We start from the raw sequence: 14,745 nt of genomic DNA, 5'->3' as shown, positions 1-14,745 counted from the left end.
GGAATTCCATGTCAATTATTAGTTTTGTCAAGAAACAAATGCTTCATTCTCACTTCTAATCTTTCATAAATGTCACACCACTCCTTTTTTATGGGAGTGCCTTAATTGTGGGACCCTCCCCCCAATGATGGTTATAGCAGTCCCAACTCACATTTTCCTTTTAGGTTGGTGGTCAAGGGGTTTTTGTTCCATTTCACATTTTCTTAATGTTTTTTAATTCTACTTAATTATGAGAGTGGTCAACAATCTTTATACACCCATGAACAGACATGCATTTTTGAGCAAGTGCCATGGGCATCGCCACATCTGGTTACTTCTCTCCCCTCCCCAAGAGAGACAGAAAGCACACAAATACTTTGTTTTCCCAATATAACTGGGTAAAAGTTGGATCCAGCAGAATAATTCTGAGCCCTGAAAAGCACATGTAAGTTAAAAGAGGAAATGAGTGTCACTCTTCCAACTTTCCCCTTTAGCTCTGGGTAGTTTTCAAGGGAGAAAAAGTCACTTTCACCACCTCATGGCAGGAGGGAGGCAGCTCACAAGACATCAAACCACTTTGTGTTTTTTTGTTAAGAGTCAAGCAGTTTATAATTTTTAAATAAAAGCAAGGGCAAATTTGTTCACTGTATTATGGTTTGAATGCACTTCTAGATTATGTTACAAAGGTGTTGCAAAGATTTCTTAGAAATTAAAAAAAAGTTTCTTTACTAAGTTCAAAGATGTAACTTCTTCTCTTAGGAGTATTTTCTCTAAACTATGAAGTCCCAGCCACATTAGCCTTTCCTGGCAAGAAAAGCTCTCTAATTCCATATTTATTTTAGATGGCCTTTACTAGCTGTACATCATCCTTTCTGAAAATACAACCAACTACCTGAACTACACATAACATACTAAATTAACTGCATCTCTGATTTGTATAATATTCTAATACTTGCTGTTTTAATTTCCTGTCCCTTATCTAATTTGAAATCTGGAATTTGCTTTGTTTTCACTTCAGTGAGCTTCACAGGGTAGTTACAGCTAATTAGATCCTGTGCATGTGAAGCTGGGAAACTTGTCCCCAAAGGCATCAGTCTGCACTTACACTGGTTCTCATCTGCTACTTGTTGCCCATCCACCCAGTTATGCAAGTTATACATGTAGAGCTTGTAGTCATCTTGGGATTTTCCACTGTGTAACATCCAACAATGTCCTACTGATGTCTCATAATATCCAAGCACAGATGTCTGCAATGTCAGAGTGAGGGAAATGTCCCAAGTGGCTGGGCAGAAAAAGCACACTCTGTCATCACACAGTTTGGGCAAATGTATCAGCTGATCCAGTCTTAAGACACCATTAGTTTCAACAAAATGAAAAGCAATATACTAGAGACTGTATTCTAAATACAACTGTACTTTACTACAGTCCTGTGGACCTACATACCAAAGAACGAGAGAGTTTCTCAACAGGCGTAAGTTTTACATGATTAGCAGGTCCAAAGATGTCGGTCTATAACTTATTCCATTTATTTATTATTTATTCAATTTGTTAGTCATTTTATCTTGCCTAAGGCAACCCAAAGCAACTTAAACCAATTTAACATGAAAATGTTCATCTGCCCAAATTTCAAATATTCTTCTAATTTTTTAGAAGTCATACCAAAGCACTTCCCTCGTGCACATTTAAATAACTGAAGTCCCTACCTCCACTTCATTCTGTGGTGCAGTACCAAGTATCTTGTCCAGTTCCACTTTCATGGAATATTCCAGTTCTTGTCTAATCGCTTCCTGGAATTGGGATGTACCGGCCTGAGACATCGCTTTGCTAAAATCTGTATAAAAAACAGAGAGAGGTAGAGAGATGGGAACAAAACGCTTGTGTGGTAAAGTGTAGGTAACTAAGAATGTGTTAGAAAGCAGTTTTGTATTGTTTCAGATTTCTTTTCTACAGAATTAAAAGTCACACCATGCTTCCATTTTATTAATCAATGGACCAAAGGAAGAGGATGCACTTCCATTTGTGTATGTACTGAAGTAACAGACAATGTGGCCATCAATAAAAATCTAAGAACTAATAGCAATCTTGCAAGCAAGGGCATCAGGCCGTTCAATAGCCAAGCATTGCAGATTTGCCAAGCAATACAAAATATGTCATATAAAAATAGAAACCTGCTCATGAACTGTCATGCTCCATGACAGTTAGCCTCCCGTAATTTGTCTGTTATTATCTCCCTCCCTTAAAAACATCCCCTTATCCAGGTATTCAGCCATTACTAAGCAACACAAAAAGTGAATTGCTCTATCCCTCTCATCTGTGTTTACTTTGTTTCTTAAAGCCACTTATTTCACACATGCAGAGAACAAAATCAGCATCTAGTATGAAGCCTGAGAGTGCTGATTCGCCTTATATTGCTTTGGTAATTTTTTAAACAAACTCCTCTTTTTAATGCATAAATGCCTTGAACATATTGGTAATTTTTTAATCAAACTCCTCTTTTTAATGCATAAATGCCTTGAACATATTGATAGTCTCAGGAAAAAACACAAGATTAGTTTGGGAATGCAGCTCTAGGGGGGAAAATTGAAGTGAAAAATATAAGTGAGATTCTGAAACACACATCTTCTTTTGTAATAGAAATTGTGAACAAAGTTCAAAATCATCCATAGATGAAAATGTCTGTTTCAACATGCAAACTTTGCTTTTCATTTTACAACACTCCTGATTCAACAGAAAGGCATTTCTAGGTGTTGCAATAATTGCCCAGAGCACTTTTGTTTTATGTGGAAATAGCTCTAACGTGCTTAATGGCTTTCATTATATCAGAAGGTATGTGGCACTTTCTAATTCCTCTGTTAAGCATGCAATAGCCACTTTTGTTTTCCAGGGAGGAAAGTGTTGCAATTACAGTGGTACCTCAGGTTACATATGCTTCAGATTAAAGACTCCGCTAACCCAGAAATAGTGCTTCAGGTTAAGAACTTTGCTTCAGGATAAGAACAGAAATCGTGCTCCGGCGGCGTGGTGGCAGCAGGAGGCCCCATTAGCTAAAGTGGTGCTTCAGGTTAAGAACAGTTTCAGGTTAAGAACGGACCTCCGGAACGAATTAAGTACTTAACCTGAGGTACCACTGTAATGTACTATAGCAGAAGACAAGGAGAGAGACTGACATTCCAAAACTTTTTGGTACAATGCAATTATGTGCACATAGTTTGGAGTGTAAATAATCATATTTGAAAAATTATCATGAAAAATTAAATGAACATAGAAAGTGTTCATTTAAAGGCTGCAAGCTAGAGAACTAGGCGGAAATTCAACAAGCATGTCATCATCATCGCAAAAGCCCACCAACCAGATCAACCTTAACAACAGACCTTGACCAGGGCTTTAAAGGCCAATCATAGCATTTGGTCACATTCTTGGGCATACATACACACAATCCTTCATATCATCAGATTATATACCATTCTGAGGTTTACATGTCAGAATCAATACCAAATTGAACTTGGAAATAAATGGGAAAACAATGCAGCTAATGCAAAATTAGTGTGATCTGATCAAACCACCAGGCCCCCACAAGTATTTGGGGTGGGGGGTTAATTCTGCACCAGTTCCAAAACTGTTGTCAAAGGCAGACCTCCTATATAGTGGTCACCTGTGCTTCCATAGGTAACAATAGACCAAGGACACCTTCATCAGATCAGAGGTCTTCCACTAACTTCAAGTTGTTTGCCCTTATCCTACAACTGCCTCCAAATACCTGGTTAAGGTATCTACTGCCTCCCTGGGGTAAGCAGATAAAACAAAAGATATTGTGTTTTCTGTATACAAAATGTGATTTCATAGAATCAGAGTTGGAAGAGACCCTGAGGATCATCTAGTCCAACCCCGTACAATGCAGGAATATGCAGCTGTCCTCTGCTCTAGCCCCCAAATGACCTCTCCTAACAGTTTCACTGGAATGTAAAAAAGGGTAGGTGACAGGCTGGAAATCTGACTTTCTTTTTATTCCTCTGTCTAGTGCCGAATTCAGCCTAGTTAGATCCAATAATTAATCTTCTTTATGTTTCCGTCAGCTTAAATGTGGTTTTCGCAAGATCTCTGCTGCAGGGGGGAGTTTGAGGCTTCGCTCCCGCAGAGTTGCAATACTGCCATGTCCGCACGCTCAATCACCGGTCCCGTCCCCCCCGTTCCTCTCAGAACAGGGGTTTGAGGGTCGCAGGAGAGCCCTTTTGCAGACTGCTGGACCCCTCAACACGTTGAGAACCCTCTCAAGACTTTTAAGGGGGTGCACCTCGCCTTGGTCCTTCCCCCTGTATCTCCACGGGGCTCGAGTCCGTCAGATGATCGGACTAGCACTCCTTTTTTGCCATTTGGAGAAACTGGAAGTCAAAGTCCCATTTTGTCAAAGCATAGATACCATGGCTGATGGTATCAAAAGCTGCTGAGAGTCTAGAAGCAGTAACAGGATTGCACTCCATCTCTTGGTGAAAATCATTCACCAGGATTTTCCAAAGCAGTTTTTGTGTTGTGAGTGGGCACTATTGTTTTGGAAGATGTTTAGTAGGGCCAGTTCTGGAGTGCCTTCTAATATTTGCTTAGTTATTTTGCATATTTCTTGTATGATTGATGTCCAGAAGATTTGGATTTTAGGACATTCCCACCACATGTGGAGGTACGTGCCTGGGGAGGTGCATCCTCTCCAGCATTTTGGTGAGGTTCCTGAGCTTACAGTGGTACCTCAGGTTAAGTACTTAATTCGTTCTGGAGGTCCATACTTAACCTGAAACTGTTCTTAACCTGAAGACCACTTTAGCTAATGGGGCCTCCTGCTGCTGCTACGCCGCCGGAACACGATTTCTGTTCTCATCCTGAAGCAAAGTTCTTAACCTGAAGCACTATTTCTGGGTTAGCGGAATCTGTAACCTGAAGCGTATGTAACCTGAGGTACCACTGTATTAGCATTAGTTTCCGTGGTGTTAGGTACCACCTGTGAGTTTCAGATTGAGTTCTTTTCTTTTCGCCGATATGGATTTGAAAGGTTTAGACCACATTCTGGTCCATTAGGTGGGGTTAATCTCATAGCTTATGTCATTCCCCCATTGTTTTTTTATTACATATAGGGGGTTTGTGGGATTTTGGAGTAGTATTTTGTATACTGCAGATACCATCCCTTTGTTGTTAGGAGGTTTTCGAAGGTTGTCAAGGGCCCAGTTGCAGCTGATTTTACTACTCGAAACATGGCAAATCAAAGGCTTATACCACCTAACAGACTTCTACAAAATAACAAACCCATATTAACACAAGAAATAAAAGACAAACTAGGGGACACCCAAATGCCCTGGCTAACACATCACCAATTACATGCCTTCTTAAACAATTCAGAGACAGTTGTTGACTAACAATGTGATGAGTGTGATCGTTAGGCAAGTGTTAAGTGTTAAATGTTAAGTGCAAGAAGTTAAATGTTAAGTGCAAGAAGAAAGGTGGTCTCTTTTTCTAGCAATACTCTTATTAATACATGTCCCAAATTTATATTAGGGTCACATTCAGTAAGAAGGGTTTGGTTAAACAGTTGGAAATCATGCTTATGTGAGCTAAGGCCCAATAATCTGTCCAAATAAATTGCTCATGTAAAAATTAAGTGTTATCATCTGCTGTGAATATTGAATTTAGAGGAAGACTAGGCAAGATCCAGCCCAAGTCTCTCTCATTTCAGTGGGAGGGTTAAACATGCACTTAGCTCTACTTCACTGAAATCAAAAGGATATTCCATTCCTATTGATTTTTATTTCAAGACAATTTCCACTGAATTCAATGGGACCTCTTTGGGACTAGGTATGCATTGGATATTCGCTCCGTGTTTTATGGAGACTGATCTTTTAAAGCACCATACCAAATGTTTTATATGTTGCAATGAAAACCATACCTGCACACTTCTTAGGATTTAGGACAACAGTTCTGGCATCATGTAGTTTTTGCTATGCAATTTAGTTCAGTCATTCTTTCTCCCTTGGAATTGATGGTATTTTATCATATGAATAAGGGTAAAATCCTAAATTCTTTTCCACCCATCTACCAATTATCTGCCTGAATAAATATTAAATCCAAGTGTGCAGCTGAGTTTTAATAGCTAATGGTCCATCAAATTACTTTGCCTAAATGCTTAAAATAATCCCTAAGTATGAAACTTGAAATAAAACAGTAGTCCTAAAAACAAAACAAAAAACAAGAAAAACAAGCCAAACCTGGCTTGCCTGAATAGAATCCGCTATACAAACTCACAGCACAGAAAGGAGACTTGGTTACAGTTTCTTTTTAAAAACTAGTTTACAGAAATGTTAACAGGTATTACCATAGAGCAAAGTAGCCCCAAGGAGGGATTTTTAATATATGTCATACAAGATATATTTATGCAGCCAGTAACACACAGGTTTTAAAAATACTTTGCTGGCTAAAGAATTAAGCCACACAGCACAAGTGTCATGTGTAGGCCATTGCCTGTTACCTCATCTGTAAACAATATGCTGTAGTAATTTAATGTTAAATAGCAATTATCTTTTTAAAATATCAAATATAATGGTGTACACAGTGTACACTGTTCCCTACAGATCAAGCTAACACTTAGTCTATTTAGTCTACATTTTAGCCTTCTTAAAATTAGCTCACAGCATTTTATGTATTCTACTACACCCATTCTGCATTTAAGGGAATAAAATCTGACGTACCATGAAGCAATTTCACCCAAGCATACAGTTACAAACCATTTCAGCAAAAGAAAATAGGAAGCTGTTACGCATAAACTCCTCAGCTTCTCCTCATAGTGATAGAAATCTCCAGCAGGCTGGGAAATACCATGTCAGGTTGTAAGCATAGAAGGGGACATTTTGAAGTGTTTAAATGTATGCTAAAAATACAACTGTTTCGATTCCAATAAGGCAATTAAATTTACCTTTAACCTAATAAAACTGACACTTTGAGAAACATAAGCAACCTCCCCTTTTTATACACAAAATGGCCTCCTCCAGTATTGGGCTTTAAAAGTGCAATAGCACACATAAGGAGAACATTTCATCGTCCCTTGTTGCACAGAGTTGACTGGCTGTAGGTAGATGACTTTCAGGTTCAATCAACCTTGCTCTTAGCTCTCTTATTAGTCTGCCTACAAGCAAGACATAATCATACTGCACTCATATACGATATATTCTACAGTTTACCCCCCCCCAAAAAAAAACCAATACTTGACTTTTTATATATTCATATATTCTCTCAGTTCAAAGTACTGTATTCTGCACAATTTACACATAAGGACTGAAAATCTGATCTGTTTTCTCCAAGTAGGTAATTATAAAGTTTTTCTGGCATACAAAAGGGCACAAACTTTTAATTTGAAATAATTCACACTGTTGCAAGAATCCTTTTTCTCAAAGAAAATAAATGTATCAGTCATCAGGCTTCCTGAAATGTCTTCTTGTGGACTTTTCCAAATTTCGCAATAGAAGTCTCCGAGAATCAAACCACTTACACAGAACCCGTGGAATGAGGCAGCCATACCTTACCAGAAAAATCTCACGCTATAATTCACCAGAAACTATTACACCAAACCACAAGACATGTAGATAAAGGTTTAAAGACCACTGACTGTTGTGGACAGAAAGGCCAGGCAACCAATCTGGACGGAGCCAGTTACAGACCCCACCGGCAATTGGCCAGATTCAGAGGCAGCGGCTACAAGACCCTTCAGTCCGGTTTTGCAATGTTATGCATTGAAAGAAGAGAAAAAGAAAGCCTACATACTCTCTCACCCAAGCTAAAAGAATCAGCTGAGAGAAAGCGGCCGTGCTCCGCTGTCACCCGAGCAACACCTAGAAGATATGCTTAATTAACCCAATGATACTCCCTTTCAAGCCTCCTCCTTTCACCACCCATCACCACTGCATTTCTGCAGCCTCTGCTTGGGAAAAAGAGCTGTTTTATTTAAAAACACACAGAACCCCGGGCATCATGCAGCTTTAAAGAAAAACTAAGTAATTCCTACCTTTTGCAAATGACGACATTTTAGAGCTTTATGGGGGGATACTCTTGTTTTATAAATATAGAAAATATTTAAGACACGCTTCTCCCCACAAAAATTACAAGAAACGCTCGGAAAAATAGGAAGGTTGGTTTGGGAGGTTGTTGTTGTTGTTTGTCCTTGCCGCCCTGCTTCGTGTATATCTCAGTTTAAAAGCATCGAGAATAGGTTACGAATATATATATATATTAAAAACCAAAATAAACTACCCCGCTCCCCCGCAAAAAACCGCTAAAAGAATTTTCACGTCGTGCCCGATTTCCCCGATCCTTCTCTACATCTGCCCTCGGAAATAAATGAATAGGGCAAGCTGGTTAAGAGGGAAAAACCACAAAGAATTTAAATTTCCTCAATGAAAGAGGCGGGCCTAAAACTGAGTCTCACCACCCTTTCGCCCGCCCCTTTCCCCGCGGAAGGCCGGCGCCTCCCCAGCCTCTCTGATTCGCGGCGCCCCGCTGCAGGCGGCTCCCCGGGGGGATCTCCCCTTCCGGATTCGGGCCAGGAGCCCCCCGCCAAGCCGGCCTCGCGCCCCTTCTCTGCTCGGAAGGGCCGCTGCGCATTGAGGAGGCTCAGCTCGCTCTTCTCCGCGTGCCAAGGGGTGGCTGGGGGAGCGATAGGCATGGATGCCCGGCAACTCCTCCTGCCTGCCCCCGAGGTTCAAGGGAAATCTTCGAAGAGCAAGCCTGCTTTTTCCAAATGTGGTGCCCTGCTTCCCTGGATAGGAGTTGCGCTTTTAGACTCTGCGGGTGTGCGCCTGAGTAAAATACAGGACAAAAACACACACGATAAAATGTCCGTCCAGCTCTCTCCTATATATCCTAGGAGTTGGACGGACATTTTATCATGGGGGGGGGGGGGTCTTGTCTTTCCTCAGGAGGAAGCCCCGCAGAGGTTGGCATTGTTTTACAGTAAGGCCACGTGTCCTGAATTTTCAAAAAAGATGGACTGAAAAGCTCCTGCGAAACTGGCACGGGCGGACTTTGCTGAGCCGAGGCAAACGCGCCGGATTCCTCCCACGCGGCGCGCAAGTCCTTCCTGGCTCGGCGCAGATCTGCTGCCCCTTTTCTCTGGCTCCCCCCATCCCGGGGGCGACAGGAAGACTTGGCGCACTTGAACCATCTGCACTACTTGGAGAAGCTGCAGGCGGCGGCACAAATGTGTGGCGGGGCTGCTGGTGTGCGTTTCGGGGGGGGGGACACGCGTTTCCTCCCCCCGGGCAAGAAGAACGTGCCCAGCGCCATAATTGCGGAACACCAGCCCCCCCCCCGCTAGAATTCCTTGGAAAAGGAAGAGCTCCGTTCTTGGCGGCGCCCTCCCCCCGGGCGGAGGCTGCTGCGGGGGTCGCGCTTCTCGGGGCTCCCCACAGACGGGCGCAGCCGCCATCAGAAGGGGAAATGGCGGGGGAAGGAGGAAGAAGCGGGAGCGACCTTGGCGCCCGAGGCGGCTTCCCGACCCATCGCCCCAAATCCCACCCCCAAACCCGCCTCGCTATTTGTAGCCGCAGAAGAACCCGCCATGGCGGGCACCACACGCCCACGAGGCCCGCCGCCGCCGCCTCCTCCCCCGAAGACGGGCGCTGCGTGACGGGGAGGCGCCATCCACGGAGGGAGGAGGGGCAATGGCGGCGGAGACCCCCCCCCCGAAGCCAGTAGATGGTCGTTACCTCCTTTCCGCCCCTTTTCCAAGTTTCACTTATTTCCCGAGGGCGGGGGGAGGCACTGCTTGTGGTGGGGGAAATAGATTTATCTTATCTATACTGTATATCTCAACGGCGTGTTTCCTAGGCAGCAAAGGGGCTGGAGGAGGACGAGGAGCGCCGCGCCAGCAGCAGCAGCAGCTGAGGCAAAAGAGCAGCGCAGCGGCCTCCTTCTTCTTCCCCGGCCTCCGGGCCCCTCGCGAACGGAAGCGCCCTCTCCGCAGGCCTTGAAGGGCAGCGCCGCCGCCAATCAGAAAGCAGGCCAAGCCAGGAGGGCGGGCCTTTCGCCGGCCTTGGGTTCCCTGCAGGAGCTTCTCCTTGGCTGCCCGCTCGCCCTTGGCTGACGTGGCTTTGGCGTTCAGGAGCGAAAAAGACCCCGCGAGCCTTTTCCCCACGCGTGGCGGTGCGGGGGGGGGGGTCCCCGCCGTTATCAAATGGTTTTATTCCGAGACAGGCGCCTTGATTCTCCTGTCTTGGAGGAGGGTTTGTTGGCTTTACAGTCAAGCTGTGTATATAAATTTTACGAAACAAATTATTGTTTATTATTTGTTTCACAAAATTTATACACCGCTTGATTATTTTTTTTAAATCCTCAAAACGGTTTACAAAAAGACAAGACAACAATACTTTAAAGAGTAAAGGTAAAGGGACCCCTGACCATTAGGTCCAGTCGTGACCGACTCTGGGGTTGCGGCGCTCATCTCGCTTTATTGGCCGAGGGAGCCGGCGTACAGCTTCTGGGTCATGTGGCCAGCATGACAAAGCCGCTTCTGGCGAACCAGCACAGCGCACGGAAATGCTGTTTACCTTCCCGCCAGAGCGGTACCTATTTATCTACTTGCACTTTAAAGAGTACAATAATGTTTAAAATTCAAATCATCCAGCTCATTACAGTCTCCAGACACTGATCCAACATTGCTACATGCGACCCTGATAGAAAGGAGAAACTTAGCTAAATGTCATACACATATTGATGATGTAACACAATGAACCATAAACAATAAAGCAACATTTAAAAGGTTGCGACTCTAAAGTACGCTTATATTGGAGTAAGGCTTTTAGGTAGCACAGGTTTATCGACAGGTTTCTTCACCGCTTCCTGGCAGGTGTCCTAATGTAGCTGGGCTGCTATTAGTGGAATGGATGAGAGCGAGGGACAAGTCTGCAAGCCAGGTTGTGCTTATGCAAGATTCGTCTCTTCTGAAAGCCTTTTCTGCCCCTTTCTCTTTGGCAGTAAGACGTAGTCCAGAACCGCTCTCCTTGTGTTTACTCACTAATATAGCTGGAATGTCTTATTTATGAGACCTAAAAGCTATTCATAATATTATCACACAATATATTTATGATGTTCTTGGGCAGTGCTATGTTGCAGCAATCTTTGTGTTGGACAACAACAACTCTTACTGCAAACTCAAAAAATATATTTTGGGTTTTGCAATGGCAGTTAAAAGATCTCTAAACCTCTTGCCATGCCCCCCACTTCATGCTATGCTTCAGAAGAGGTGTAAACTTATTTGTTTTTTCTATATATGTGACTAAGAAGAATGGACAGTTTCTTAAAACAGTCCCAATCCAATGCTAATATTTAATGATATGTTGTAGTATTTTAAAATTTCATTAAAGGTTTAGGATCAAATTAAATGGCAAGATTCCTATTTGTTTAAAACTAATATTTAATGTGTCAATTAAATTAAATGTTTCAATTATTTAAAACCAATAATTCATGTTTCAATTAATCATAAAATCACTGGGTTTACTGATGGATCCAGCTTTGTGGTCCATGAGGCCTTTGCGGCATGTAGCACCTTCCATCAGCTAAGGCCGTTGCACCAGCTACAATCCTTCCTGAACAGAGAATGCCTGACCACAATAATATGGGCCTGCTTTTGAAGATGCCTCAGGAGTTTAGACTTCAGCTAAATGAAACCAACTTTAGAGAACATCTACCAGTCCTGAATCTGTTTTACTGGTATGTTTCCTAGCACAATTCAGACAAGATTGTAGTGATTTAAATGCTACCCTGAGATGGTTCTTTCCTATTGTAGAGCAGGTTACAACTTTCTTATGAATAAATGAACTGGTAAATTCTATTCAGGAATGTCATTCAGTCCATCTCCAAGGGCAGATAGCTAAACCAGATCTCCCAGCCCTGCAGAAGCTGGGCAGAAGAGCCTAAAATCTAAGCCTTGGCCAGGTAACTCTCTTCCCAGGACAACAGCCCTTCCCCGACATGTAGCTCTCATAACAATAATAATTGCACCAAGCAGGAAAACAGCCACCCTCACTAGCCTCATCCCCACCATTGTGCCCCTGTTCTCCATGTGTTGTGATTACATCCTCTGCTTTTTTCCTTGGCGGAAGCAGGGGGATGCATACCCCTAAACATCTTTGTACTTTTGCCCATTTACTGTATTTATTTTTCCTGATATGAACTATAAAATGATGATTTTCTTGAGTCAAAATGAGAGTACCCCTAAACATTTTTTAAAAGAAAAAAACACTGGTTGCATCTGTAGAAGAGTCTCTTCCATGCATGTAGGCTCCCCTTGGATGTAGAGCTCTGCCATGTATGAGAAAAACCTATGAGGGCTATAAAGTTCTAAGTCACACCTAATTGTATTGAAGCCCAGCATCAGTAGCTGAGGTTCAGGGGGCTTAGTGGTCTTGTGTGTCACCTTTGAGTGATGCCAAAGGGCACTAAAGGGTGTGACGCTCTGGACTGATACTCAGGGCAGGCTTTTAGAGACTAGCTGGCCAATTTTCCACTCCAGAAATTTCCTTCTTCAATCAATGCTCGGTTGTCTTCAACTTTCTGTGATTCCTGTGTCTTCTTGACCCTCATTGGAAAATTCTGGCAGCATTATTTAATCTACAAAGCTTCAGCAAAACATATGTGCCTACCTGGTTATGATTCCTTATTTGACACTGTATCAGGGATGGGGGAAGTTGTGGCCTTCCCACCCATCCCAATTAGCATGGTCAGTAATCAGGAATTATGGGAGTTGTAATCCAACTATACCTGGAGGGCCGCAACTTCCCTCATCCCTGCACTAAACTGTAGTAAAGTGGGTTGTAGCAGATGTTTCTATTAACCCCAAGCCTGTTTCATTAAGTCACAGTGATGCAGCATGTTTGTAAACCCATATTTTCCACATATGTGTGACCTGTTGTAGCCTGAAGCAGCCATTCCCATGTGCCCTATATTGATTCTGTAATTTAGGACTGTGTGAATACGCCCTCTAATTTCCTCCCTTATAAAACCTTACAACTATTCAGAGAATGGACATACGACAAATTGTTTATGCCTGTTCTTTTGGCCAGTCTACTTGATCACATCATTTTGGGATCTTGCCTGATGAGAGAAGAAGTTCCATTGAGGGAGGCTTTAAAGGGAGGAGTAGAACATTACACTGTTTACTTAGCAATTATATTTCCCAGAGAGCTAGATTCATTATGTGTGCATCTGTTTTGCCTTGCTGCAGCAATCTCAAGTGGTATATAGTATATTTATTAAGAGAATAACAAATAAAGTTTTGTGACAAATACATGTTAAAATGTAGACAAGTTCAAATTCTAGCCTGCCTTAATATTAGATCCAGAAAGCACGTGAGTGAGGCATCTCCTGCCTTCTTCTCTAGGCACAGTTAGTCCTTTCATAGCAGATTTATTGCATGGAGAGGAAGTCTGCCAAAAAACCATAAATTTAAAAGCTACAAATTTCTACACTCTAAACTTGTCTGACACCTTGTTCATGTTTTCTTCCTTATTCCAGCACCAATTCTGTAATTAAATCTACACAGATCCTTATATGAATACACGGTAAAAGATAAATAAAACAGGTCGTTGCTTTCAATGTATCCATGTGGCTACATCCCCTTATAATTTATCACCTGTTCAGAAGACACATTCGCTTTCCCCCAGTAGATTTGCACACATCTTATTCAATACATAGTCACTTTGGGATTCAATACATGCTGCGGGAATTCACTTTTCAACCCCCCCCCCCATCAGTTGACTTGCTCTCTGGACATGCTGTGAATATTATACACGACTATATTGATATGTGCAAATCTACTGAAGAGTCAGCATAGGTTAGCATAAATGTATTTGAAAAGGTCATGTGAATCAGTCGTAACTAAACAAAGAAAGCTTTTCAGGCATTGTTTACAAAGGTCATATTGGACCCTAACATGGTTTAAGAGCCCCAAAGAAGGAACTCCAGGAATCTGGAGGAACTTCAATAAAAGAGGAATCTACCACATTAGCTTCAGGCACCAACTATCAAGACAAGGAAAGATTTGTATAATTTAGTGTGTTAAGGAGGTGCATGGGTGTGAGAATAGGTGCACACACACACAGAGAGAGAGAGAGAGAGAGACAAGCAGGAGGCCTTGAAAAGTAAGAAAGTTATGAACTAGAGAACTAAACCCAGTGCTGTTAAGTTGCCAGTGGTGTTGTACTATTTGTATTTTTAAAGGTTCTTTAATTCTCTGACATTTAACAGCTTCATATAAAGTACAAGCATTGGCTTTCATCTCAGTACATAAATTTTATTTTATATTCCTGAGCTATTCTCTGAGGAATCTCTGAGAACATCATTCTTGCAAACTAAAAATAGTGTCAAGGAACACTCAGAAGCAAGCAGCTAACCATTTACATCCAGGTTGCTTGAATGATCCAGAATCCATTACCCTTACCATAAAGCATGGTGATTAATAATTAAAGGAAAGCCAAATGCTCTTCAAGGTTTCATATTTGAATGTGCAAGTTGTGAGATGGAAAAGTATTGTGTGTGTATGTATATATGTGTGGGGGGGGGGTGTATGTGTGTATAAAGGTTCTGTTCTCTGTTTTATAATCCTTCTCTTTACCTAAAAGTATCCACAACTATAAACAGGAATAGCATTCCTAGATGAGCCTTTATTTCTTCATACATACTGTCTGTTGTTTGAAGTAGAAATTGATTGGGATCTCTCATGTTTCTATCTAACACCGCTAT

The 14,745-nt window shown here is 42.2% G+C and overlaps 1 protein-coding gene across 2 annotated transcripts in view; it reads right to left on the bottom strand.

The window, feature by feature from the left end:
- The window catches only part of UGP2 (UDP-glucose pyrophosphorylase 2), a 31,621-nt gene extending 21,507 nt beyond the window's left edge, over positions 1-10,114 (bottom strand). Inside the window, exons 1-2 of one of the 2 annotated variants that reach the window (XM_083435370.1) lie at positions 9,714-10,114; positions 1,683-1,810 (exon numbers count right to left, since the gene is read on the bottom strand). In XM_083435370.1, the coding sequence (XP_083291496.1) occupies positions 1,683-1,796 (114 nt within the window). In that variant the 5' untranslated portion in view covers positions 1,797-1,810; positions 9,714-10,114. Of the gene's footprint in view, positions 1-1,682; positions 1,811-8,014 lie in introns of both variants that reach the window. The other variant, XM_083435369.1, reaches the window with a different exon arrangement.
- Between the last annotated feature and the right edge of the window lie 4,631 nt (positions 10,115-14,745).

Source organism: Podarcis tiliguerta, assembly GCF_965153285.1.
Source record: "Podarcis tiliguerta genome assembly, chromosome: 3".
NCBI classification, from domain to species: domain Eukaryota; kingdom Metazoa; phylum Chordata; class Lepidosauria; order Squamata; family Lacertidae; genus Podarcis; species Podarcis tiliguerta.
This window is presented reverse-complemented; position numbering and strand designations above follow the sequence as displayed.